Raw genomic sequence first — 24,529 nt, forward strand, 5'->3', positions numbered from 1 at the left:
AGTCATTCTACAGAAAACCTTGTCCAAAACACTACTGATTCTTCCCCAAGAAGAAAAAGATCTTGCATGGAGAAGATTCTTAAAGTTGGTCTACGATATTTATATGGTATAAAAAAATCCGTGCTACCTATGTGTGAAGATCTTTCTCTGATTTAAGCATGGCTCTAAGCTTTTCTACTGGAAGATTTTTTGTCTAATAAAATTTACGCATTTTAAAAATTAACTCCTCAGAGGATTGTTATCAGTTTCCAGATATTATCCTCTAATTCCACTCTATCAAGAAATTTTGAATGACCAACCAGTTCTAGTAATTCTCAAAGTATTGATTATCTAGTTTCTCCCAGAAAAAGAGGGTGGTCAACAGTGTCACATACTGTAGAGAGGTCAAGAAGGTTGATTAAGAAAAGACTGTCAGAGGGTTGAGATCAGTAACTTTGGAGAGAGCTTTTTGAGGAGGGGACTTCGTACAGCCCTCCCTCAGTTAAATTCAATTCATTTGCAAGTTAAAACATCAGCTTCCCGATGTCATTGGTCCTCTCCAAGAAGGAAGGACAAATCACTATCCCGGTGATTTTCCAAGTTAAAATACCCCTCTCCTAGACGCTGCTCCCCTTCTCGTTGCTTCTTTCTTCGTTAAGCTCTTTGAGCACAGGTACTGTTTGTATCCCCATTGATTAGTTACAACCGTTCTGGTCTCTAGGCCACTCTCCATGATCAGAAGTCATACAGAAGGTGTTGATATGCCTTGGTAAAGGGGGTTTCTTTAACCAGGAGGTGCCTATCTTAAAGTTTTTCATTCATTCCAGCAAATTCACGGAACTGTCTTGGAGACATACCAAACTGCAGGGAGGGAGGGAAGCAGCTCGACTCCCAGGTCCAAGTATGTGTAGGAAAGACCCAAACTCTGGCCGTAGTTCAGGGTTCAAGACACACCAGCCTTCACCCAGCGTGCTCTGTAGATTACTCTGTAGATTACGCAGTGCCTTGCCGGATTCCCTTATATCAAAGCCTTCCAGGCGGGTAGCTAGACTCCATTTCCCAGAAGTCCCTTGGCACCTTCCTGCGCCACACACGGCCCTTGAGCGCTCTAAGGATTCTGGGAGTCGTAGTTCCGTAGCCTGGTGCAGTGGGAGTTTCGCTACCCTCGGAGTGATCGAGCGGGTGAGTGGGTGCGCCCCCTGGGGGGTCCCTGCTCCTTACGTGGGCCTCAGGCGCAGGCCTAGACTGTGTTGATGTATGCGATAGGCTTGGGGTCCGAGCTATGTCTATGTGCCTGCGACGGGGAAGCCTGAAAAGGACTGCTCCCCTTACGCCCCCTCCCCACGGGTGGATGTGCGCATTCCCTCCTCCCCATCCCCTTCCTGGCGCCTGCGCATCCCTGCCTCACAGCACGGGGGTGGGGGCTTCCTTGGGGCTCCGATGCCACGGACACCCCACCTCTTTGTTTGGGCAGTGCCCCCAGAGCTGGCCTGGAGCACAGGTGAGCGCCCTCCTCGTAAGCCGGCAGGTGCGAGATGGAGGTGCCCAAGTGAGCCCCAGCAAGTCTAGATCAAGAGAGCTGGAGGCACCGTGCGTGCAGAGAGCGCTAGACTTCGGGATCTGCGAGCCCGGAGTTCAAAGCCCTTCTACGCGCTGTGCAGGTGTGAACCTGGGCAAGTCACCGACCTTCTCCCAGCCTCAGTGTCTACCTCAGCCAACTGAGGATAATAGGAGCACCTCCCTCCCGGGGATGTTGTGCGAATGAAATGAGATAATAGATGTCAAGTCTCTGCAGACTTTAAACAACCTATATACCCGTTATTAACATTTTCAAAGCCAACTATGCCACTCTAGGGCTTCTGGGTGGAAGTCACAGATCCTTGGGGGGAGCGGGGTTCCCCTCCGACTATTTTTTTCTCTTTGTTTCCTTTTGCTTTAAATACTTTTTTCCCTTTTTTGTGCTGTGGGGAGTGGACTAGGTTCGAATGGCATTTTTTAATTGGCTTTGAGCATAGCGGAAGCCTTTGGCATCCTTACTGGTCAGCCAGCCGCCTCACCTGAAGTCTCTCCGTGACTGTTTCTCATGGTTTCTTTCTCATCCCTTAGCTCTATGTTGGCATGATTCGGCCCTTCGTTAAGAAAGGTGACTAGACAAGGAGGAGGCCATGGCTTCTGTGTTTCTGAAGGCCAGGAGCCAGGTGAGATTCCCTCTCTCCCGAAATGCTGTCTTTCCTCCGAGGATGGATCTATTTCTTTTCTTTGCTCTTGGACTTTCCTGGTTAATTGTGTCTTATTCACAGACCTGAGCATTGAGTATTCTCCCGCAGAAGACTGGCCATTTTAATGAATGAGTTAAAGTTCAGAAATTTTAGAGATCATCCGAAATTAAGGGAATTTTGCAATCTGACTCCTTCATTCAATACATGAGGAAACTGGTGCCCACAAGAATGAATTTCTTTCCAGTACTTTTCCAGTGTTTTTAAAAGAAGCTGTCTTATGGCCTGACATAGTCATAGAAAGAAGCTCAGAATTTCATATGTTCAATGGGACATCAGAGAGACCTAGTTCATATCGTACACAAACAAGAATCCCATGGACGACATATCATTCTGAAGTTTGGCATGACCTGTGCTTTTTTAAATGTCTTCATTTATTTATTTTTACAAGCGTTATTATCTCTACCTCTCACCACTCCCACCCCCCACACTGAATATCACTTTTCCTCATGCCTTCTATTGTCAACCACTCTTGCCTTAATATTCCATGTATTCAATGGTCTCTCTTGTTTCTCAGGCCCTGCACAGATTGTTCCCCTTTTCAGTAACATACTCTCCTTCATTTCTACATCCCCCAAAATCCCTGGCTTCCTTCAGAGTATACTCAGGAACCAGTCACAGAGGTGGGTGCTTTCCTCCCACAAATATCCTCATACTTACAAAGTATGTTCTACGTATCTCTATCTCCATCTCCATCTTCTCCATACCTATCTATCTATCTATCTATCTATCTATCTATCTATCTATCTATCTATCTGTCTGTCTGTCTGTCTGTCTGGCTGTCTGTCTGTCTGTCTGTCTGTCTGTCTGTCTGTCTATCTATCTATCTATCTATCTATCTATCTATCTATAGATTCATGTATATGTACTGTTTCAGTAGATTGTAACTCCAGTAGATTGTAAACTCCATAAAGGCAAACACCATTTGATTTTTTGTCTTTATATGTCCAGTGCCCAGCACATAATGGGTGCTAAATAAATTTGGGGGAAGGGGAGAGCTAGGTAATATGGTGGATAGAGTACCAGGCCTGAAGATTATGATGAGAAGTTATGACCACTTGAATTATTTCTAGTTGCTTACAGTATTTTTTCCTTGACTTGGAAACCCTGGATTTTGGCTATGATATTGCTGGGAGTTTCCATTTGGGAATTTCCTTCAGAAGGTGACAGAAGACTCTTTTCTCTTTCCATTTTGCCTCTTGGTTCCCAGATCCAAGTTCTATGATATCCAAAAATTTCTTGAAATAGAATCTCTAAGCCCCTTTTTTTGTCATGGCGTTCGCACAGTCCAGCGACTATTAATTTGTTTCCTTCAGATCTGTTTTTCCTATAAGACACATTTTCTTTTTAGATTTTCTTCTGTTTCTTCAGTCTTTTGACTTAGCTTTAATATTTCTTGTTATATCCTGAAGTTATTGGCTCCTATTTCATCTATTCTAATTTTTAGGGAGTTTGTTGCTAGGGTAAGGTTTGTACCTCTTGTGCCAAGTTTTTAATTCCCTTTCTAATACTTTCTTCGATGACTCTCATTTCTTTCCCATTTTTTCCCCCTCCACTGCTCTCATTTCATTTCTAAAAATATTTTAAACCCTTTACTCTTGTAGGAATTCTAGCTGATGTATTTTTCTCAAAGATTTTACTTGTAATAATGATGGTGATACTAATAGTAGCAGTACTTATTTAGCAACTGCCGTGTGCTAGGAACTGTGGTGAGTGCTTTACGAATACCTCATTTTTATCCTCACCATAACACTGGGAGGTAGGTGCTATTATTCTCCTCTTTACAGTTGAGGAAACTGAGGAAAACAGAGGTTAAGTGATTTGTGCAGGGTCACACAGCTAGAAAGTATCCAAGGCTGAATTATAACTCAGATTTCCCTGACTCGAGGTGCAGTGCTCCATCAGTTGTCTCACTTAGCTGTGTCAAGATGTCAGTGTTTTGGAATCATTTTCTTCTTCTGTGTTTGTGCCCTGATCTTCCCTGCTTTATAGCTTTTTATGGTGGGATTCTTATTTCGCTTACTCATTCTTCCGAACAACTGCTTGACTTTGGACTTGTTGGGGCTGGGCTCTGCTCCCTTCTGGAGGGAAAGTCTGGGCTAGTTCCGTTGTTGCTTTCTTGGGGTATTCGGTCTCATGTTATTCTAGTGATGACCTAGGGACCTGCAAGTTTCCAACACTCCCAAATAAATCTGATCTAGGGCAAAGACCAAGAGTAGACTGAGGCTGGACTCACCCAATATCAGCCAACTGGAGAGCTGTTTGGTTTAGAGTGAAAGAATTGTAGGATCCCCTTTGTTCTTGGATTCCTGGCTTAGTTATTCTAATGCAAACCAAGCTAGATACTGAAACTGAGACCTCAGCTCCTGGGATTCAAGCCAAACCACTACAGCTTACTTCCGGACTTCCCCCTTCTCTATACACTGCCCAGGACCTCCCGACCCAGGAATGCCCCCTCTACTTGCAGGTCCCCTTCATAGTCTACCCTGGATCTGTGACTCCATAGGTGACAAAGCTACCCGTTGGCATCTGCCCCCTTTGCAGTGCCCTGGGATGGGTCTGGGAGCTCCTTGTCCCTGGTGTTCAGCCTGTCCCTGGGCACTGGAATGTCCTGAGCACAGCATGTTCCTGGTCTGACTCCATCCCCAGTGTCCCCAGACCTCTCTGTCTCTCTCCCTATGCCCACTTGTACTGGACAGGGACTCGTGACTTTCTCTGCATTTTCCCATTAGAACTAGTGCATTTTCTAAGTCTCTTTGAAGGAATTTTGTGGAGGGGAGCTCAGCTGGACTACTTCTAGCTTCTTCATCCTCTTGGTTCTGCCTCCAGGTGTGAGATATTAAAGAGGAAGCATTCGCTGTCTCTGACCTAAAGCTGGCCTTGATCCCAACCATCCATCCCTTCATGCCCTAGTTAACGATAGCGCTTCTTCCCTTGGACATTATGAAGTATTGGCTCTGCCCCTTTCTTATGTTCTTCTCAGGTTTCCTTTTACATGCTAGTTATTTGTGCAGAGGTCATTCTCTGTGATATATGATGAAGTATATGAGGGCAGGGATAATGCTTTATCTTTTTACCCCATCAAGGACCTGTCCCATTGCTCCTTGTATATATGTGGCATAGGTACTTTAAGATGTTTGTCCAATTAACTGCCAGAGAATTCTGTGCAGTTGGAATCTGACTTGGGAAAGCAATGATTTGAGTGACAGATTTGGGTTACAACAGTCGGAAAGAATCACCACCTAAATACATGATTTGTTTCTTGTTGAATTCTGCTCCAAACTTAGTGACCAGTAATGGAGCATTGTGGCAACACTGATCTATTTAGAAATTAATGTGTATAATATGATAGTTGATGTCAGAGTTGTGTATCTAATAGAACGGGGTAGCTATGTGGCACAGCAGATAGAGTGCCGGGCATGGAGTCAGGAGGACTTCTCTTCCTGAGTTCAAATCTGGCTTCAGACACTAGTTCCTAGCTGTGTGACCCTGGGAAAGTTATTTCACTCTGTTTGCTTCATTTTTCTCATCTGTAAAATGAACTGGAGAAGAAAATGGAAAACTACTGCACTCTCTTTGCCAAGAAAACCCCAAATGGGGTCATGAAGAGTCAGACACACAATTATAAAAGACTGAACAACAATATGGTTGTGCTCAAGTAGTGAATACCAGCTAGCTTGGGGCACACTTTGGGAAATGGTAAGGGTGAAACTGAACAGTCAAGTCAAACTTTATGTGTTGCTGAAGCATATGAGTTCTTAGTAAATATTTCGTGTAGAATAGTCACAATGCATAGTGCCATAAGGATCAGTCCCGGTACCTCTTATAAACTTCACATCTCCTCAGTGGCCTGTATATGAAGTAATCGTTGATTGAAAAGATTTGTATTTGTTTCAGAAATCGTTGACGTTCAAGGATGTGGCTGTTGACTTCACACAGGAGGAGTGGAAGCATCTGAACCGTGCTCAGAGGGACTTGTACAGGGATGTGATGCTGGAGAACTATAGGAACCTGGTCTTACTTGGTGAGGAAGGTTCTCCCTTGTAAAACAGAGCCTGAGCACTGGGGAGTCTACATTCTCATTCACTAAAGGCTGTGGTGTATCTGAATCATTTACAAGAGGTTTGGCTTGGTTTTTAAAGATACTCAATAATCAGTAATATAAGGGGATTCCTAGATCCTTGAAGTCAAGAGACAGGATTTTTCTTCTTCATGGTCCCAAGTAACAAGTCTTTTCTTTCTTAAATTGGAAACTTACAGCTTTATTCTGAGTCAGCACTTTCCCTATTTTTCATTCACCCCAGGCTAAAGCTTACTCTGTAATGCCCCAGAGAATATACCCTGAAGATAAGGAAGTTCCCATCTTTTTCACAAGGAGTGAAAGTGGCCTGTTTCTTTTGGGGCCAAGTCAACTTTGACCCCTTCCCACCATGCTTCCTGTGAGTGCAGTTGAGAACATAACTCAGAGGTCCTCAGTATTGCATTCTGTCTCTTCCTAAAATGTCATCTTTTATTGAAAGGATTGTGTGGTGAGATAGCTCAATTCTAAACCCTCTCCCATTTCTATCCCCATGAGCAGGACTCCTTGTTTTTCAACCAGATGTGATCCACCATTTGGAGAATGGTGAAGTACCATGGATACCAGAGGAAGAGGCAAGAAGTTCTCGTTCAGGTGAGTGGCAGCCACACAGACAAGAGACATTGAAGGAAACAATCCTGCTCTTCAGTCATGGGAGAGTCCCTTCTGGAGACTGGAGAGTAACAATGTCACCCAAATAGAAATGGGGACCACTGATCCCTTCCCAAAGATCCCAGCAGGCCCCTTATTGTAAGATATATGCTATCTCTATTTTTGTTTACTTGGTTAACTATTTTCCAATTACATTTTAATCTGGATCTGTGTGCCCAGTATTTCCCTGGGGACTTTGGAGAAGGGATGAAATAGGCAAGTGTGACCTCACGAATACACACTCGTATTTCTCTTTCCTGACATCTCTCCCCACATCTTCCTCCATTCTCCAACCTTCCCCTTTGCACGATTGTTTCCTCCTTTGATTTCTCCCTTTTCTTTAGTCTTTCATTCATTTGAATTCAGCAGCATTTATTATATTCCTCCTCTGTGCAAGGTATTGTTTTCTGTCTTTCTCTTCTCAGGTTTCTTTCCTTCTTTCAAATACACTGGTGTGACCTGGTTTGCTTGTTTGTTTTCCAAAAGCAAAGAGAAGAGAAACACCTTTGCTTGACCCTGTTCTCACATGATTAGTAAGTGTCAGAACCAAGAATCCCGTCCAGATGTTCTGACTTCTTCTTAGGGACTTTCCTCACAGTCACACAGGAAGTAAGAGAAAAAGCTGAGATCTGAACCTAGTTCTTCTGACCTCTTGATCTTCTACAGCCTTTTCATAGAATCTGGCACATTTTTACCCTTCGGGACACCGTCTCCTTTCCATTTGAGACACCATCCTCTTGTTCTTACCTCTTGAATTACTTTTTAACATCATCTTCCCCATCTCCCAAATCTTCACTCCCAAGTTCTCCCATTTCTGCCACCATGTATTCACCCCTCTGTTCTTCAGACAATTCATCTATCCTCCAGTATTTTACTATGCCATCCATACTAAGGATTCCCAAATGCATATCTTTAGCCTTGACTCGTTCTTTGCATTTTCCCTAAAGGCATGTATATTTGGATGACTTCCTTTCTCTGCAAACACAGTATTTCACCAAGGTAGTTGATGAGCCTCACATCTATCAGTGAGTTAAAAAGGTATCTATCCCAAGCATGAGAAGACATCCCCCTCAGAATGGGTGGATGAGTTTGTTCCAGTGGTCATGAAGCAGCTGGAGCAGGGGCTATGGAGTGCCTGGAGCTTGGTCAGACATTGAAGGTGCCAAGGTCATCCACTGCATCCCAAGCCATTGCCAGTCATCTTGACTTTTGTTTTAACACTGGACTTTGATGACTCTAGAAGAGAGTGAGGTTGATGACTTTGTGTGACTGCCTCACTTAAATCCATTTTACCCACAGGTCAAGATGTCATCCATGATGTCAATGATCCTCTTTGATAACGAAGGACAAACATTTCTCCAACCAAACTTATCTACCTCAAGCATATCTCCCTTCTTAATTTCCTCATTTCTGGCCAAAGGACTATTATTTTTCCAAGCTAGAAAACTTGTTCATTCCCCTTTTCCCATTAGTTATCGAATCCATTTGTTTGATCCTTTGCTGTGCCTCCTGAACTCACTTATCTATTCCTGTGGCATCAGCCCTCTCCAAACCCCCCTCTTCTTGTATTCTGTTGTGAAGTATGACACCAAACCCCCATATTTTCTTCTTTTGGTTAGCTCACACCACCAAACCTTCACTCACTCTGGCAAATCAATATTTTCCCAGATGAAGGAGACCACGCTGTTAAAATTCACTCTCAGGATCTGAGAAGGTAACGCTGATGGGGGTACTAGATTCCTTCTACACATAATTATAGTGCATATGTTCCCCAATACTGTGCCTCCTGTTTAACAAGTCAGCCAAGAGGACACTATTAACTCTTTACCAGAAGCATTTACTAGAGAAAGCAAGAAAATTAAATATAACCTTGCATCCATACACCTGGGCTACCCTCTCACAACAATTCCCTTAGTGACTGTGGGTACAAGTAGGCACAGACTTACAGAATCATAGGTAGTTGCATGTGAGTAAGGGATATATGTGCCCAGAATGATGCATAACTTTGAACCACAGACCTCATTGTCCCTTATCTCTTTCATGTAGTCAGCTCTGCACTTTATTTATGGGTAGAATGGTTCCTCTCTGGGGCCTCTCAGCTTTCCAACTGGTTAGGGCCTCTTCTCTGTTGGCTGCTCTCCTTCCGGGCTGCCAAAGCAAAGCTAAACGCTCCCAGATGAACAGAAACCCCAAACTTGGGATCTACAGAACCTTTCCTGGTGTGCTCCCTTGCCTAGACTCTGAGGCATTTCTACCTATAAGATATGTAAATGGAAGAGTAGGGAAAGGTAGAACCTTGCTCCCCACCAATCATCTCCTCTAAGCAGCCAGTGGCAATGGCAAATTCTAAAGTCTTGCTTCTCAGACCCACTCAGAGGTCTGCCCTTGACCAGCCCTACTCCAGAGCAGGGTCTCTCATGGGAAACAGCTCATTTCTGTGTTATGATGAGGAACCAAAATCCATATTTCTGTCAGCGAAGTCCCAAGTAAATAAAATAGTCATCAGATAAATAGTTCTAGTTAGTCAAGTTCTTTGTTCCTTTCAATCTTAAAGTCCCTCCCAGTCATATATAAATTAGATGTTAGAAAAAAAGGGTATTTCTACCATCTTCACTCTGAATGAGTCTACTTTCTCTATAGGCTGCTTTTTCAGTGTTTCTCATGCAACATTTTGTAAAAACACAAGATTTGTAGGGGGACAGACTGTCTTCTCAGATACCCCAATTCTAAGACCAAATGTAAGGGGGCTGATCTGTTTTGCCCTGATATGCCAATTGTAGAGACATGGACAACATGGAGATCTGGAAGAAAGAGGGGCCCGAGCTAGCTTGGTAGTAAATACAAATATACATATATACATATACATATACATATCTATATCTATATCTATATCTATATCTATATCTATCTATCTATATATATATATACATATACATATATGTAATTGGGTCATTTAAGGCATTTACTATTGAGATTCAGTCCTTGGCAGAGGAGAACAGAATGGTATAATGGATTTCCGTGCCAACCCCAGGTCAGGCTAGGTATCATATAGAAACAAAAGCGAAGATGGCACGGAGCCCAGGGTCCAGTGTAAGTGTCCCATGAGATGTCTGGAGCTTCTTCTGCTGTTTTCATTTACTCAAGTCAGTTTACTACCGGACACAGTGCTGTTTCTGTCTCAGTCAATAAAATTATCCACACAGCAAAGGACAGCATTTTATATGCTCAGATTGAGTCATGCATTCATTCAACAAGCACCTACTGTGTGCTAGGCACTGTGCTAGATAAATAAAAACTTGGCTTCCCTTCCTCCATTCTCTTCTGTGTAGTATTGAGCTCTGTTCTGGGCATCAGAGTTTAGAAAGACCACTGATAAGCTAGGGAGTGCCCAGAGGGAGCCTATGGGAATGGCTCCATGGGAAGATCACTTGGAGGAAGAAGGGATGTTTAATCCCCACTAAACAGATTCAGTTTGGGGGAGATAGGACATAGCTACTTTCCAGTATCTTTTTCTTCTTGCTGTTAAAGGGCAGAAATAAGAAGGTGGGTGGAAACTGCAGAGAGGCACATTTAGGTTTGATGCAAGGAAAAGTATCCTAATAGAGCTTCCCCTACATTGAAAAGGGGCTGCCTCTGAGGAAAATGAGTTCCTTGTCCCTGGAGAAAAAAGTGGGATGACTCTGTTGTTGTTCAGTTGTTTCTGATTCTTTGTAACCCCATTTGGGATTTTCTTGGCAGAGGTACTGGAGTGGTTTGTCATTTCCTTCTCCAGTTCATTTTATAGATGAGAAAACTGAGATAAACAGGGGTAAGTGATTTGGCCAGGGTCACACAGCTAGTAAGTGTCTGAGGACAGATTTGAAGTCAGAAAGAGGAGTTTTCCTGACTCCAGGCCCCAGACTCTATCCATTGTGACACCCTAGCTTTTCCAACCATTTGTTGAGTATGTTGTAAAAGGGGATTCTAAATTAGGTATGAATTGAACTATCTGAACTCTAAGATCCCTTTTCAGATTGGAAAGTCTGTAATAATCTGCCAAGTTACTCTCCCTAATGATAACAATTGCTGACATTTATGTAGCATTTTAAGATTTGAAAGGTGCTTAACAAATATTCTTTCTTTACAATAGTGCTACGAGATAAGTGTCAGTATTATCCCCAGTTTACAGATGAGGAAACTGAGGCTGACAGAGGTTGATTGATTGATTTATGGTCACCCATTGACATGCTGGAGGCAAGAGTCAAACCTAAGTCTTCCGTCTCTGAGTCTAGCCCTTCGTTACTCCTTTATTTATTTTTTATAATAATATTTTATTTTCTCAATTACATGTAAAGATGATTTGTAACATTCCTTTAAAAAATTTTTTTGAATTCCAAATCTTTTCCTTCCTTCCCTCACCACCAACTCCCAAGATGGTAAACAATTTGATATAGGTTATACATGTGCAATCATGCAAAATATGGAAAAAACCCACTCCTTTCTTTAAAAAAAAAAGTTTTATTTAGATTTTCTTTTTTAAAACATCATTATTATGTCCCAATAAATTCTCTTTACCCTCAGGGTCCAGTAGCACCTTCCCTTGTAACGAGCACAGTCAAGTAACAGACTAACACATTGGTCACATCTGGAAAATATCAGCCTTAATCTGTACCTATTACCCATTACCAGTTTACCAATAGAAAGGTAGAATGGTTCACCATTAAAATTCTTGGAAGTTACCATTGGTCACTGCAGATCAGAATTCTAAATTATAGTACAGTCATTATAATAATCTGGGGAATTATTTTTGGTTCTGCTTGATTTGTTCTGAAAGAGAAGAATTCTTTATAGAAGAATTCTTTATAAGTCATCATTTTTTATGGCACATAATATTCCATTACATTCCTATAATGTGGTTTGTTCAAGTATTCTCCAAAAAATGAGAACCCATTTTCCTTCAATTCTTTGTTATTACAAAAAAAAAAAAATGCTGCCATAAATATTTTGTTCCTAAGATCTTCCCTTTTCCAACCTTCTTAGGATATGTGCTTAGTAAGGCAATCAATCAATAAACATTAAGTACCTACTGTGTGCCAGGCTCTGGGGTAAGCCATTTAGAAGGGTTAAAGAGTATGAACAGTTTAGTGACTTTTTTAGTGTAATTTCAAATTGTTTTCAGAACCCTCCAAAATCTTTTCCTCAAGAGCCTTACTCAGAAATCTGCAGTGACCTCTTTTTGTGCACTGCATCCAGTCAAAATGAGCTGTTTTCACTTTCAGGGTCCTTAGTCTGTCTCAGACAACCTGGCCGTCCTTTTCTTCCAAACATTTTGAATTCTGCTCCAGCCCTATTCTTTGCTTTTTATGCCCACCCATACTGACCACATGTTTTTTCTTTCCATGATGTTGTAAAATGGCGTCTCCTCATTTTCTGGGCTCATCCTTTCTACTCTCTCTTTGATTTTAAAGCTTTCATTGGTGGTTCACAAAGATCCCTTAACTATGCTCCAAAAGCAGCAATAGCAGCTATTTTCCCTCTCATTAACACTTCTGAAACCCAGCCTTTTCCTTGTCCCAACACAGGTGAAATATATATTGGACTGGAAAGCTCCCAATGGCCAAAGTAAATGTAGCCCCACTTTGTAAAAAGGAAAGATGTAAGATTAGTCTAGTTTACTGCTACTGTATTCATTTTAATATCAACTTATTCATCTACTTAATCTAAATTAAAATTATTTTATTTATAATTCATTTTCATTATTATTTTATTAATAGAAGTTGTCTGTATTTACATGGTGAGTAAGGTTTGCAAAGCTCTCTCTCACAATAGCCTGGTGAAGACCATAGTATAAATCTTCCTCCCTGTTTTCCTGACAGTGAAACTAAGGCTTCATCTGAGTCTCATGATTTGTCTAGTAAACTGGAGCTTAAATCCAGATTTTGAGACAGAATAATCAATACTGATTTAACTATGCCAGCTTCTTTACTTTATTTTTCTCTTTAAAAATTTTGTTTATGTTTTATCCTAGTCCATTTGTACACTGTTATTGGTTTGGATATTTCTCAATTTATAGGGAGTGGCTGAACTCCATTGGTTTCCAGTTCTTTGCCATTACACAAAACCAAAACTCAGCTATAAACACTTTTGTACTTATAGGATCTTTTCCTATTTCTTTGACCTCTTTGAATTATGGGTCTAGTAGTGGTCACCCTAGGTCAAGGGGTGTGCAGTTTAGTGACTTTGGGGACATAACTGTAAATTGCTTTCCAGAATGGCTGCAGCAGTTTATAGTTCATCCAGCTGTGCATTAATGTGCTTGTTTTCCCACTTTAATGTGCTTGTATTCTGTGTTCCTCTTCTGCAAAGTAGAAATTTTATTAAATACCCACTATGTGTTTATTAAATACCCACTATGTGTTAGGCACCATGCTAAGCACTTTAGCAGTATTACCTCTTTGTTGATCCTTACAACAGCTCTGAGAGGTAAGTGCTGTTATTATCCCAGTTTTACAGTTTAAAAAAATTGAGGGAAACAGGTTAAGTGATTTGCCCAGGCACACAGCCAGTAAGTGTCTGAGGTGGGATTTGAACTTAAGCCTTCCTGTCTCCTGGCTCTATCCAATGAGCCACTTAACTGCCTCTAAGGGAATGGTCAAGCTCGATTATTATAAGCTTTTTTAAAAATGTAAGTTGTTTTTATTCTGAACTTAAACACTCCCCCTGAAAGATCTTTTTCATATGCAAAGCAGAACACAAAAGAATTTTTCTATAAAACTGTGAATCTCCATTTCACACTTTTTTTTCAAAAAGTACTTAATAAATTCTATATTTACTTTCAAAACTATCTTGCTTGTCTTTGTTTTCTTCTAAAATTCCTTCTTTTCCATTCTGCGCCTTTTAAAAAATGTTTCAATAGTCCTTTTCTTGGCATCACTGTTGCTTATTCTTTCCTTTCCCTCTCCCAATTGAAAACTGAGAGAAAGGAAACAAAGGGTGCCTTGTAATATCTAAACATAGCCAAGTAAAACAAATCTGTGTGGTGTCCATGTCCAAAAATATGTGTCTTTCCACACCTTGTGTTCATCACTTCTCTATCCAGAGGTGGGCAACATGCTTCATCAAGGGTCCTCTGGAGATGTAATTTGTCAGTGAATTAATTGCAATCCACAACATCTTTGTGGTGTTGTATATGTATGGATTATTCTTCTGGTTATACTTGCTTGCTTTGCATGTGTTCATACTACCTGGTATTCTCTGATCTTGTCTTTTTTGTCATTTCTAACGGTGCAATAATTTCTGTTCCATCTATATACCACAGCTTAACCATTCTCCCATTGCCCAAGAGGCAATCTAAAGCACTTCCTTATTACCTTCCAGTTTCTGGCTGACCTCTTGTGCAGCTCTGGAGTGGAAGAAGTTGACTACTGTAGTTTTTCACTATATTTCCTGATCATTACTCAATCTAGTGTAAAATTTAGGGTTTTGCTGGAATAGGAATATGGGAACTAGGCTGTCTGCCTCCCATTTAAGCAGCTGTCTTGGCAGGAAGTCCATCCTCAATCATTACCATTTCACAGTATTCAGTTTCAGTTATTTTGATGTTCTTTGTCTATATTTCTGTCATCTTCTATATTGTTTTCCTCATTCTGCTTACTTCACTTTGCATCTGTTCATGTATATCTTCCCATGGTTCTCTGTATTCATTATTGTATAGTATTGTAACATTCTATTATATCCATACCATGATTTGTTTAGCCAGTCCCCAGGCAGTGAAAATCTACCCCTTTTTTTTACATTTTTTGGGTGATAACAAAAAGTGCTGCTATGAGTGTTTTGCTGTCTATAGTATTTTCTTTCTTTGGTTGCCTTGGGATTCGTTCTTATCAGTGTGATCTCTGGGTCAACTTCATATTCTCATAACTTTCAGAAAGGGTGCCATGATGAATAAGAAGGATTTGTTGTCAGAAAATCTAATCTGGAAAGCCCCTAGAGCCTTGGACCTGTCTAGTACAGTCTATGTAGGGATGTGCTCTGTCATTTTGGCTACCTTGCCTCTGAATGCTTTTGGTTCTGGAGGCATCCCTATTTTGTGAAATAACCAATTCACTTTTTAAACTACTCTTAAATATTAGAATATTCTTGCTTTATATTGAGGCAAAAAAATCTATCTCTCTGTAACTCCTAACATAATAGCCCTACTACAACTTGTTGACACTAGAGTGATTTGATTGATTAGAAGTGAGCCTTGCCAGTGAGGCCCTTTTGATTCAAGCAAAGATGACCAGAAAAAGTGACATGGCCATCTTGTTAATCTGTTTTTTAGCATTGGTCAGATCCTTGCATGAGTTTTGTTACCTGTTTCAGAGATGTGGAGAACTTAGTAAAGTCAAGAGGTTGGAAAAGATCAGGATTTACTGATCCTGTAAAAAAGAAGCTTCAGGTGTGACAACTGTCACCTTAGATTATGAAGGAGTTACACAGAAGATTTTGAAGACAGGAAGTATTAGGTTAAATCATCTCTTACTAGCCTTTGTAATACTACATCGTACGAGACTTACTTCCATTCCCTGGTACACTTGGAATATATTCTCTTTACCTTTGCTATTCAATAGCCTAATTTTTCTTCATAGCTCAGCTTCAGTATCACCTTTTCCTTGACATGTTCTTTAGAAAGTCGTTCCATAAACATCATAAGCGTCTAATATGCTCTGGGCACTGTGCTAAGTGCTGGGCATACAGAAAGAGGCAAAAGACAGTCCCTGCCCTCAAGGAGCTCATAGTCTAATGCTGTGTTCACAATTTAATGAGCAACCCCAGACATTAGTGACCTTTCCCTCCTCTAATATTCCTAGATGTGCAAGGACGTTCTGTTTTTATATTCACATCCTTAGACCCTGGCATAGAGTAGGGAGTTAACAATTACTTGCTGGGTGAATGGATCTCCACCTCTTTTATTCCCTTATATTATACTTTACATAGGTTCATGTGGTTTCTCCCCAAGGAGAACATAATCTCCTTGAGGGCAGAAACTGCTTTTTTTCTTTACATTGTATCCTCAGCATCCAACATAGCCAAGGATTAAAAAACACTTGTATGTTTATTTTTCTTTCAATTTTAAATTAATTTTAATCTTTAATGAACTGACTTTCTGAACATATACAGACACCTGATACAAGAATGAATGCTTCCCAAACTAGTAATAAGTTAATTGATTTCATGTTTCATAATATGGTTAGGTGTTTGGCATGTACAGTGCTTCCCATTCATGCTCTATAGGTGAGATTCCTTTGTAAAGTCTGTAAGCTTTTATTCTCTCTCATTCTTTCTTCCTGAACCATACTTTTATTTATTTTTAGTTTTCTTTTGTGAGGCAATTAAAGGGTAAATGACTTGCCCAGGGTCACACAGCTAGCAAGTGACAAGTATCTGAGGCCAGATTTGAATTCAAGTCTTCCTGATTCTAGGGCTGGTGTTCTATCCACTGCACTACCTAACTGCCCCCTTGAGCTACATTTTTAAACATAATTTCACCATCCTCCCTATATCTACCATTGCATTGAAGTTACTGGGTAAAAAAGTACTTGTGAATTTACTTTGGAGGGTGTTTTCAGAGGGCTTTTTTTCTTCTTTAACCTCCGCAACATATGGTCACACAATTTTTTGCATGTGTTATTTTGTTTTGGTTTATTTAGTTTTCTTGCAAATAAATTACTATGAGTGCTGCAACACGAGATGCTGAAATGCCTCATGATATATGTCTCTGTTTCCTTTGGATACATGATAAAACTCAGCTCTGTCAGTTCCCTCTTTTTCCTTTCTAAGGAGAATGTGAGCCATTTCTTAGTAGAAGAGAAAACAAGCAGAATACAAGTGAGCAGTTCTGCCTTTTCACTCTCATTAGTGATCAACTATCTGCTTCAAGCACAGATCATTTTCTTTTTCTCATCTTCCTCTTTTTTGTCCAATATAGAGCTTAAAAAAATTCAAGCCTCTGTTTCCCTGTATTGTACATACAGAAAGTACAGGGGCTATTCACAGGACCCATCCCACCACTTATTGGTTCAGGAACTTGACTTGCTCAGCTTTAGACTTGAACCAGTCCACTCCTATTTAGGCAACTTGGTGGCCCTTTGCTTCTGGGGGTTCACCATAATGTTGCTGAACTTAGCACAGGCAACTGATCTGCATAGCCCACTGCTGTTTAGAACTCTCATGCTCAAGCAAGACACCTACCTCAGTTTCTCTGGTAGCATGTGCTTCCATGCCTGATGTGAAAAACTTTGGAGTCATCCTTTTCAGCACAGTTTATTCCAATATTTAGCATTCTTGGAACTCTTCTCACTGGACCATGCCAGGTTGTTATATTCACCCCTTGTTATCTGATCTTAGTTCTGTCTCCTATACTAGTTGTTCTAACATCTGAATTGGTTGATGAGTTCCCTAGTCATCCAAAACAGCCCCTTTAGACAATTTCCTTTTTACTTCCTTGTTGGAATTACTTCTTATGCCTTTGGAATTTAATTCTTGATAGTTTTTCATATCATGGCTTGTTTTCCCTTGTAGAATTTTAAGTCAAGGGATCCTACCTACCTCTACTTTGAACTCTGTGAATTATGCTTTTCTAAAATCTAATGTGCATGTTAGACTTTTGAGATTCTTTTTCTCTTTTGATTGGAGTAATTGCTTACCTCTAAGATTCCTGTCATTCCCACCCTAACAGCAAATTTCTCCCTATTGTTGAGAATCGCATCCAGAATAGAATTAGCCTTGTTAGTTCCTCCACTTTTCCAAAATTATCATTAAGCCATGTCAAGAAATGATTATATTAACTTCTCTGTTTTTATTAGAGAGAGAGAACTCCAGCATCGTAGATGTGCAGGTGATGGTGGCCCCTACTTCATTCTTGGGACCTGTTTCCCAAAGTCTTCATCTATTTCATTATCCTCTCTAGGTGGTCTGCAGTGTACTCTGATGACAACATTGCTTCTGTTTCTGTGCCCATGGATCTTTACCTACGTGATTTCTTCTAGGCATCACACCATTTCTATTTGTATATCTTCTTAATATACATTACTACTCTCTTTCCTCTTTTATCTATCCCATTTAATTTAAGTGATGCATGTCCTCAAATAGCTATTTTCAGTAGTTCACAGATATAGAGCTGAATGGGACTTCAAAGCTTATCTTGTCCATCACCTCATTTTATAGAAAAGGAAACTGAGACCTGGAGAGGTTCTCGTTATGACTATCTTCCCAGTAAGTTTTTTATGAGCCTTAATTGGTCAAAATTATGTCTTTAGTTAAAATCTTCAGTTCACCTTGCTTATTATTTACTGCCTTGTACATTTACATGGAAACATCCAAAGCCATGTATCTTATTACCAGTATTATCTTGAGAAATGTGAACAAATATGTTATTGAAATTATTTGTCCAGCATCCCCAGTCAGCCGGTCAAGAAATGTTATCAATGAAGAGAAGAAGTTTTGTTTTGTGGAATTTATTCTTCTCAAATCCATTCTGGATCTTTATGAACACTGTCTCATGCTTACAAACTATCTGATTGATGGTAAGTTCAAGACTTTTGTCCATAATTGGCATCAGGCATCTCATCTGTAGTCTGTAAAATTCATTCTCCACCCTTCTGAAAATTTAGACATTTTGCCCATTACAGTTACTCCAAGGTGGTAAAATACTGGGAATATAATGGTATCAGGTTAGAGAAGTAGGACAACCAGTTTAGAGAATCTCTGTGAATGATAATTAACAAGTTAGTCCTGCAGGCTGTTATTTAAGGTAGCATGGTGGTTTGTTAGCACTCTTATGTAACATATTCCTACCCAAGTTATCCTCCAGTATTTCCTCTATATTTGCAAGGTCAGCAATTCCTCCTCATGGAGAAGACTGTCCAGAAAGTAGTGACAAGTAGTTTCATTTCTCCTTGCCCCCCACTCCCAAGAATAGCAGGCTAATATTTTTTTGTTTCCTTTAGATTCTCTCATTCAGGAGATGTGGTGTGAAATGGAATCAGTTCCAAAACAGGGCATTTCCATGGGAGAGCCATCCAAGGAAGGACTTGCAAGGAATAATCCTAGGGATTGCAAGTTGACAGGAGACTGGGAATGTGATATCAGGTTACAAAGGCAGAAGGAAAACAAGGAGAGAAAATCCAGGAAAATAACCACCAATCATGGTGGTAATAGACTTGAGAGAAATTTCAGTCTGAGTTTAAATCTTCCACAACAGAGAATTTCAAAAGGAAAAGGCATTTGTAAACATGGTGTCCATGCCAAGAACTCCAAGCAGTTTTTCACTCTCCTTAAGTGTTATAAAATCTCCTCAAATAAGAACTATTATAAATATAATACATGCAGGAGGTCTTTCAGTTACCACTCAGATATTGGTCAGTTTCATTGGCCAGTTACTGGAGAAAAATCAGATGGGAAAATTTTCAGGAGAAACTCACTTTGGAAGCATGACAATGTCCTTTCTGAAAAGAAACCCTTTGTATGCAGTGAGTGTGGGAAGGCCTTCATAGAAAAAGGAAGACTTACAGAACATAAGAAAATCCACACAGGAGAGAAACCGTTTGAATGCAATGAGTGTGGGAAGACCTTTTGTTACCCATCAAAGCTTACTCTCCATAAGAGGATTCATACTGGAGAGAAACCTTTTAAATGTAATGATTGTGGGAAAGCCTTCATAGATAAAGGAAGACTTACTGGACATAAGAAAATTCATGCAGGAGAGAAACCCTTTGAATGTAAGGAATGTGGAAAGGCTTTCTGTTACCGATCAAGTCTTATTGGACACAAGAGAATTCACACTGGAGAGAAACCCTTTGAATGTACTGAGTGTGGAAAAGCCTTCTGCTACCCATCAAGTCTTACTCTCCATAAGAGAATTCACACTAGAGAGAAACTCTTTGAATGTAATGAGTGTGGGAAAGCTTTCTGCTACCCATCAAAGCTTATTTTCCATAAGAGAATTCATACTGGAGAGAAACCCTTTGAATGTAATGAGTGTGGGAAAGCCTTTATAGACAAAGGAAGACTTACTAAACATAAGAAAATTCACATAGGAGAAAAACCCTTTGAATGTAATGAGTGTGGAAAAGCTTTCTCTTACCCATCAAAGCTTACTCTCCATATGAGAATTCACACTGGAGAGAAACCCTTTGAATGTAATGAATGCAGGAAGGCCTTTAATTGCAAAGCAAGTCTTACTAAACACAAGTTAATTCATACTGGAGAGAAGCCCTTTGAATGTAATGAGTGTGGAAGAAACTTCAGGCAAAGCTCAGCACTTAGAAAGCATCAGAAACTTCACACTGGAGTCACTCTACATAAGATATTTCATGCTGAAAAGAAGCCCTTTGGGTGTAATGAGTGTGAGAAGGCCTTCAAACACAAAGCAAATCTTATTGAACACCAGTTAATTCATACTGGAGAGAAGCCGTTTGAATGTAATGAATGTGGGAGGGGGTTTCGGCGACGGTCGTTACTTAGGAGACATCAGAGACTTCATACTAAAGAAACGATATTGTGTTAGTGAGTGTGGGGAAGCAATGACAACTTCCTACATCAGGGAAAACCTTTGAATGTAATGACTCTGGGAAGTCACCAGCTACTCCCCTGGTAACCATTAGAATTCACAATGGAGAGTAACTTTTTAAATGCAATAAATGTGGGAAAACTTTCCACAGTGCTAATTTCTGACCAATACTGGCCATTCTACTGATACCACTCCACCCTCTGCTTTGGTCTCCTCTAGCTTCCATCCTAGAACCCTGCACTCCTGATTTGTGAGAATTTACCTAATCTTGTTTCACATAGGTCCAGCACCATACTGTTCTCTGGGCATCTCTTCTGCTTCCTTCCACTTTCCACCTCTAAGTCTGAATATTCATCAGTTGCACACCACTATTCCTGAAAAGGACAAGTGACTTCCTAGATCATGACACCCTTCCCTGGTTGTTGTTCCCCTACATATGTTGTCTCTTATTATTAGCATGTAAGCTCCTGGAGGGCAGACTGTCTTGCTTTTTGTACTTGTTTCACTAGCACTTAGCATAGAATCTGGCACACTGTAAGCACCTAGTAAGCACTTGTTCATTTGCTCATTCCTTTAGGAAGCATGATCATGCCAATAGAAACAGTATCAAGCGAATGAATGTAGGAAAATCTTTAGTCCTGATTCCCTGAGGAATCAGGAAAAATCAAAGTAGCTAGGAACAATGTCAGTAAATGAATGTGGGAAAGCTTTTTAGCAACAGCTCATGTTATGGAGAAATCACATGAATATAATAAATTTGGGAAGGCTTTGAGGAATTACTTCTTAAGATAGCCATCAAGGGATTTTACAGAACCTCAGGATTGAAAGGAACCTTGGTGGCCATCTAATCCAATCTATGCTAGAACAAGAATCCTTCTACAAATCCCTGACTTGGACTCATCTGGCCTTTGCTTGAAAACTGCATCTTATTCATTAGGACCTTATTTTGGCATGTGGTGTAAGGTGTTGGTCAAAAATTAATTTCTGCCAAACTTCTTTCCAGTAGAAGGCCACATTTTTTCTTCAGAAAAGAAAACTGAAAGGAGAAGTACCTTTCCCGTCTATGGTTTGGCAGTAGAGTCATTATCAAACATGGGATAGAGAAAGTCATAAAAAATGAAATAGACAATTTTGACTACCTAAAATTAAAATGTTTTTGCATGAGCAAAATCATTCTAAGTAAGATAATAAGAGACCCTTGTTTGGGAAAAAAATTTCATCATATCACTCAAGAAAAGTCTGATATCCAAGACACAAGGAATTAGTACAAATGTATAAAGACTAAAAGCTATTCCCCAAGAGATAAATGGTCACAGGATATAGTTTTCCAAAGAAGAAATGCAAATGGTCAACAACATGAAATGATTAATTTTATTTTGCCCAGATATGTGATTTAATTGGTATGAGAAACTCCTTCCACAAATGCAGATTGATGGTTCTATAAATTTTTGTCTTAGTTCCCCGGAACACTGAAAGGTTAAATGACTAACACATGGTTTCACAGAGTCAGAAGCAAGGTTCGAACCCAAGGTCTTCCCAGCCAAGGATGGCCTGGCCCTCTTGCTACTACATAGTTTTGCCTCTCAGTCAACTAACATTTATTAAACTCCTACTGTATACTAAGCAGTTGTGGGTAGAAAAAAGGCAAAAGACATTTCCTGTGGTTCAGGAGTTTACAATCTAATAGTGGGACCATCATGCAAACATCTGTGTAAAAAGACAGAATAAATTGAGGTGATCAATAAAGGCAGGGTAATAGTATTAAGGGGAACTGGGAAAAAATTTCTTGCAGAAGATGAGACTTTAGCTGAAACCTGAAGGAAGCCAGGGAGGCCAAGAGACAGAGATGAGAAGGGAGAAGGTTCCAGGCATGAAAGGCAAGCAGTGAAAATGCTCAGAGTCTGGAAATAGAGTATATATGCAGGGAACAGCAAGGAGGTCCGTGTTACTGGATTAAAAAGCATGCATGTATTGATGGAGAGTGAAGAACAGGAGGGGCATGAGTTGATGTAAGCTATGAGAAGATTCTCACATGATAAATTACTCCACATTTCTACCAATAAGAGAAATTAAGTTAAAATTACTATGAGATTCCATGTTACACCTATCAAATTGGCAAAGATGATTAAATATGGAAATAGTCTTCTTGGAAGACCTGTGAGAAGACAGGGATGATATGACACTATTTGCCTTCCCACCTATTACCTTAATTTAACCCTTCTGGGAAACAGTGTGGACATCCGATATTAAACAGTTAAGTATAAATAATTGTTATGCCCTTTGATTCAGTGAGGTCATCATAAGGGTCAACAACCAACAGAAAGCATCCAAATGTTTATAATATGCTTTTTCTGTGATAGCAGAAAGGTAGAAACAAAATGGGCGCCCATCGGGTGGGGAATAACTCAGCTTACCTTTCAGTTATACTGTTTTTATCTTGTATGTACAGGTATCTATATGTTGTCTCCTACATTATAATGGGAGAGCTTCTTAAAAGCAAGGGTCATGGTTTTCTTTTATGCTTAGGACAGCATGTCACATAGTGCTGGATAAATGCTGTTGACCGAACTATGAATATAATGGAATATTGTGGCATAAGAAATGATGAATATGAAGAACTTAGAGAATATTGAGAAGAAGCTTATATAAATCTAGGAAGGCTGAAGTAAGCAGAACTAAACAATAGGAACACACAAGCATGTAAAGGAAAACAACTCTTAAAAGATATCAGAGCTCAGGTCAATGCAGCAACCAACGTACAGACAGGTACGAATCAGTTAGTCAATAGACATTTGTGAAGCATCTGCTGTGTGCCCGGCACTGTCATGCTGTCACACATGGTTAATGGATCTCTTGTTACCAAAGGGTTCTACTGGAAGAAAGGTGGTTATTGGGAAATGACAGTGATTCTTTTTTTTAAGACTTCCTGAAGCAGCCCATTCCACTTTTGGGTAGCTCTAATTGTTTGGACATCAAACCAAAATTTCACTTGTTGCAACTTCTGTCCATAACTACCCGCCTTTGTAACCCAACGGAGAGTGATAAGGCGCAGGCTTCATGTCATTCTGCTTCCAGTGGACCCGTCTTACCCCTGGGATCAAGCACAAATTGCTGTGTATCATTTAAAGTTCTTTACAGTATGGCCTCAACTTACCTTTCCAAGCTTCTTTTATATAACATTCATTCATATGTTCAGCACTTCAGTAAACCAGCCTTTTGGCTCTTCCTCACATACAACATCCCGTCTCCCATTTCCATGCTGTTTCCTCCTTGGAGTGGATTCTGTTCTCATTTTACAATCCCTACTTTTCTTCGAAACTCAGTTCAAAAACCACCTCTCAGATGAATCTTTACTATTCCCACAGCTGCTATTCCCCTGTCCCAGCCCACCCCGCTGCCATTATGTTATGTTTCATATACTTACATGTGTATGTGTCTCCCCCAGGAGAATATAAGCTCCTTTTTACCTTTGTATCTCCATGGACAAAGTAGGCACTACCTAAGACAAAGCAGAACAAGTTCAATCTTTCAAGTGCTTAAAGACAACTGTTTTACTCCCTCCCTCTAAATATTCTCCAGGCCAGAAATCACCTTTTCTATCAACCAAGCCTCATAGCATGAGGGGAAGCCTTTGAATGTGATGGATGCAGGTGGAAATACCTTCAGTCTTTGAGAATTCATACAGAGTGAGGGCCTTTGAAAATATTATAGTAAAGATGGGAAAAAAACTTCAGCTACAGGGGAATTCTTAGTGGCCAAAGGAGAGAAGTAACAGAAAGGCATTTTCAATGTACCAAGTGTTGGCAACTCAGCAGTGCCATGTTCTGTGTCAGACAGTTTATACTGGAGAGAGGTATTTAAGAATTTAGCAATTATGGAAAAGCCTTGCAAGGCTACTTATCGTTGATCAGCCATCATCTGATCCATGCTGAAATCTAACTGTGGGGAGGTAATGATGTGAAAGAAGCTTTATTCAGACAAGTCCACTTGCTAAATATGGATATTGTGACTGTC

At 40.2% G+C, this 24,529-nt stretch overlaps 1 protein-coding gene across 1 annotated transcript in view; it reads left to right on the top strand.

The window, feature by feature from the left end:
* The first annotated feature begins 1,111 nt into the window (after positions 1-1,111).
* The window catches only part of LOC140508274 (uncharacterized), a 73,508-nt gene continuing 50,090 nt past the window's right edge, over positions 1,112-24,529 (top strand). Inside the window, exons 1-5 of the mRNA XM_072616077.1 lie at positions 1,112-1,161; positions 2,086-2,177; positions 6,153-6,279; positions 6,835-6,927; positions 18,954-20,505. Of these exons, the coding sequence (XP_072472178.1) occupies positions 2,145-2,177; positions 6,153-6,279; positions 6,835-6,927; positions 18,954-20,505 (1,805 nt within the window). The 5' untranslated portion in view covers positions 1,112-1,161; positions 2,086-2,144. The remainder of the gene's footprint in view (positions 1,162-2,085; positions 2,178-6,152; positions 6,280-6,834; positions 6,928-18,953; positions 20,506-24,529) is intronic.

The sequence above is a fragment of the Notamacropus eugenii genome, chromosome 5 (genome assembly GCF_028372415.1).
Source record: "Notamacropus eugenii isolate mMacEug1 chromosome 5, mMacEug1.pri_v2, whole genome shotgun sequence".
NCBI classification, from domain to species: Eukaryota; Metazoa; Chordata; class Mammalia; order Diprotodontia; family Macropodidae; genus Notamacropus; species Notamacropus eugenii.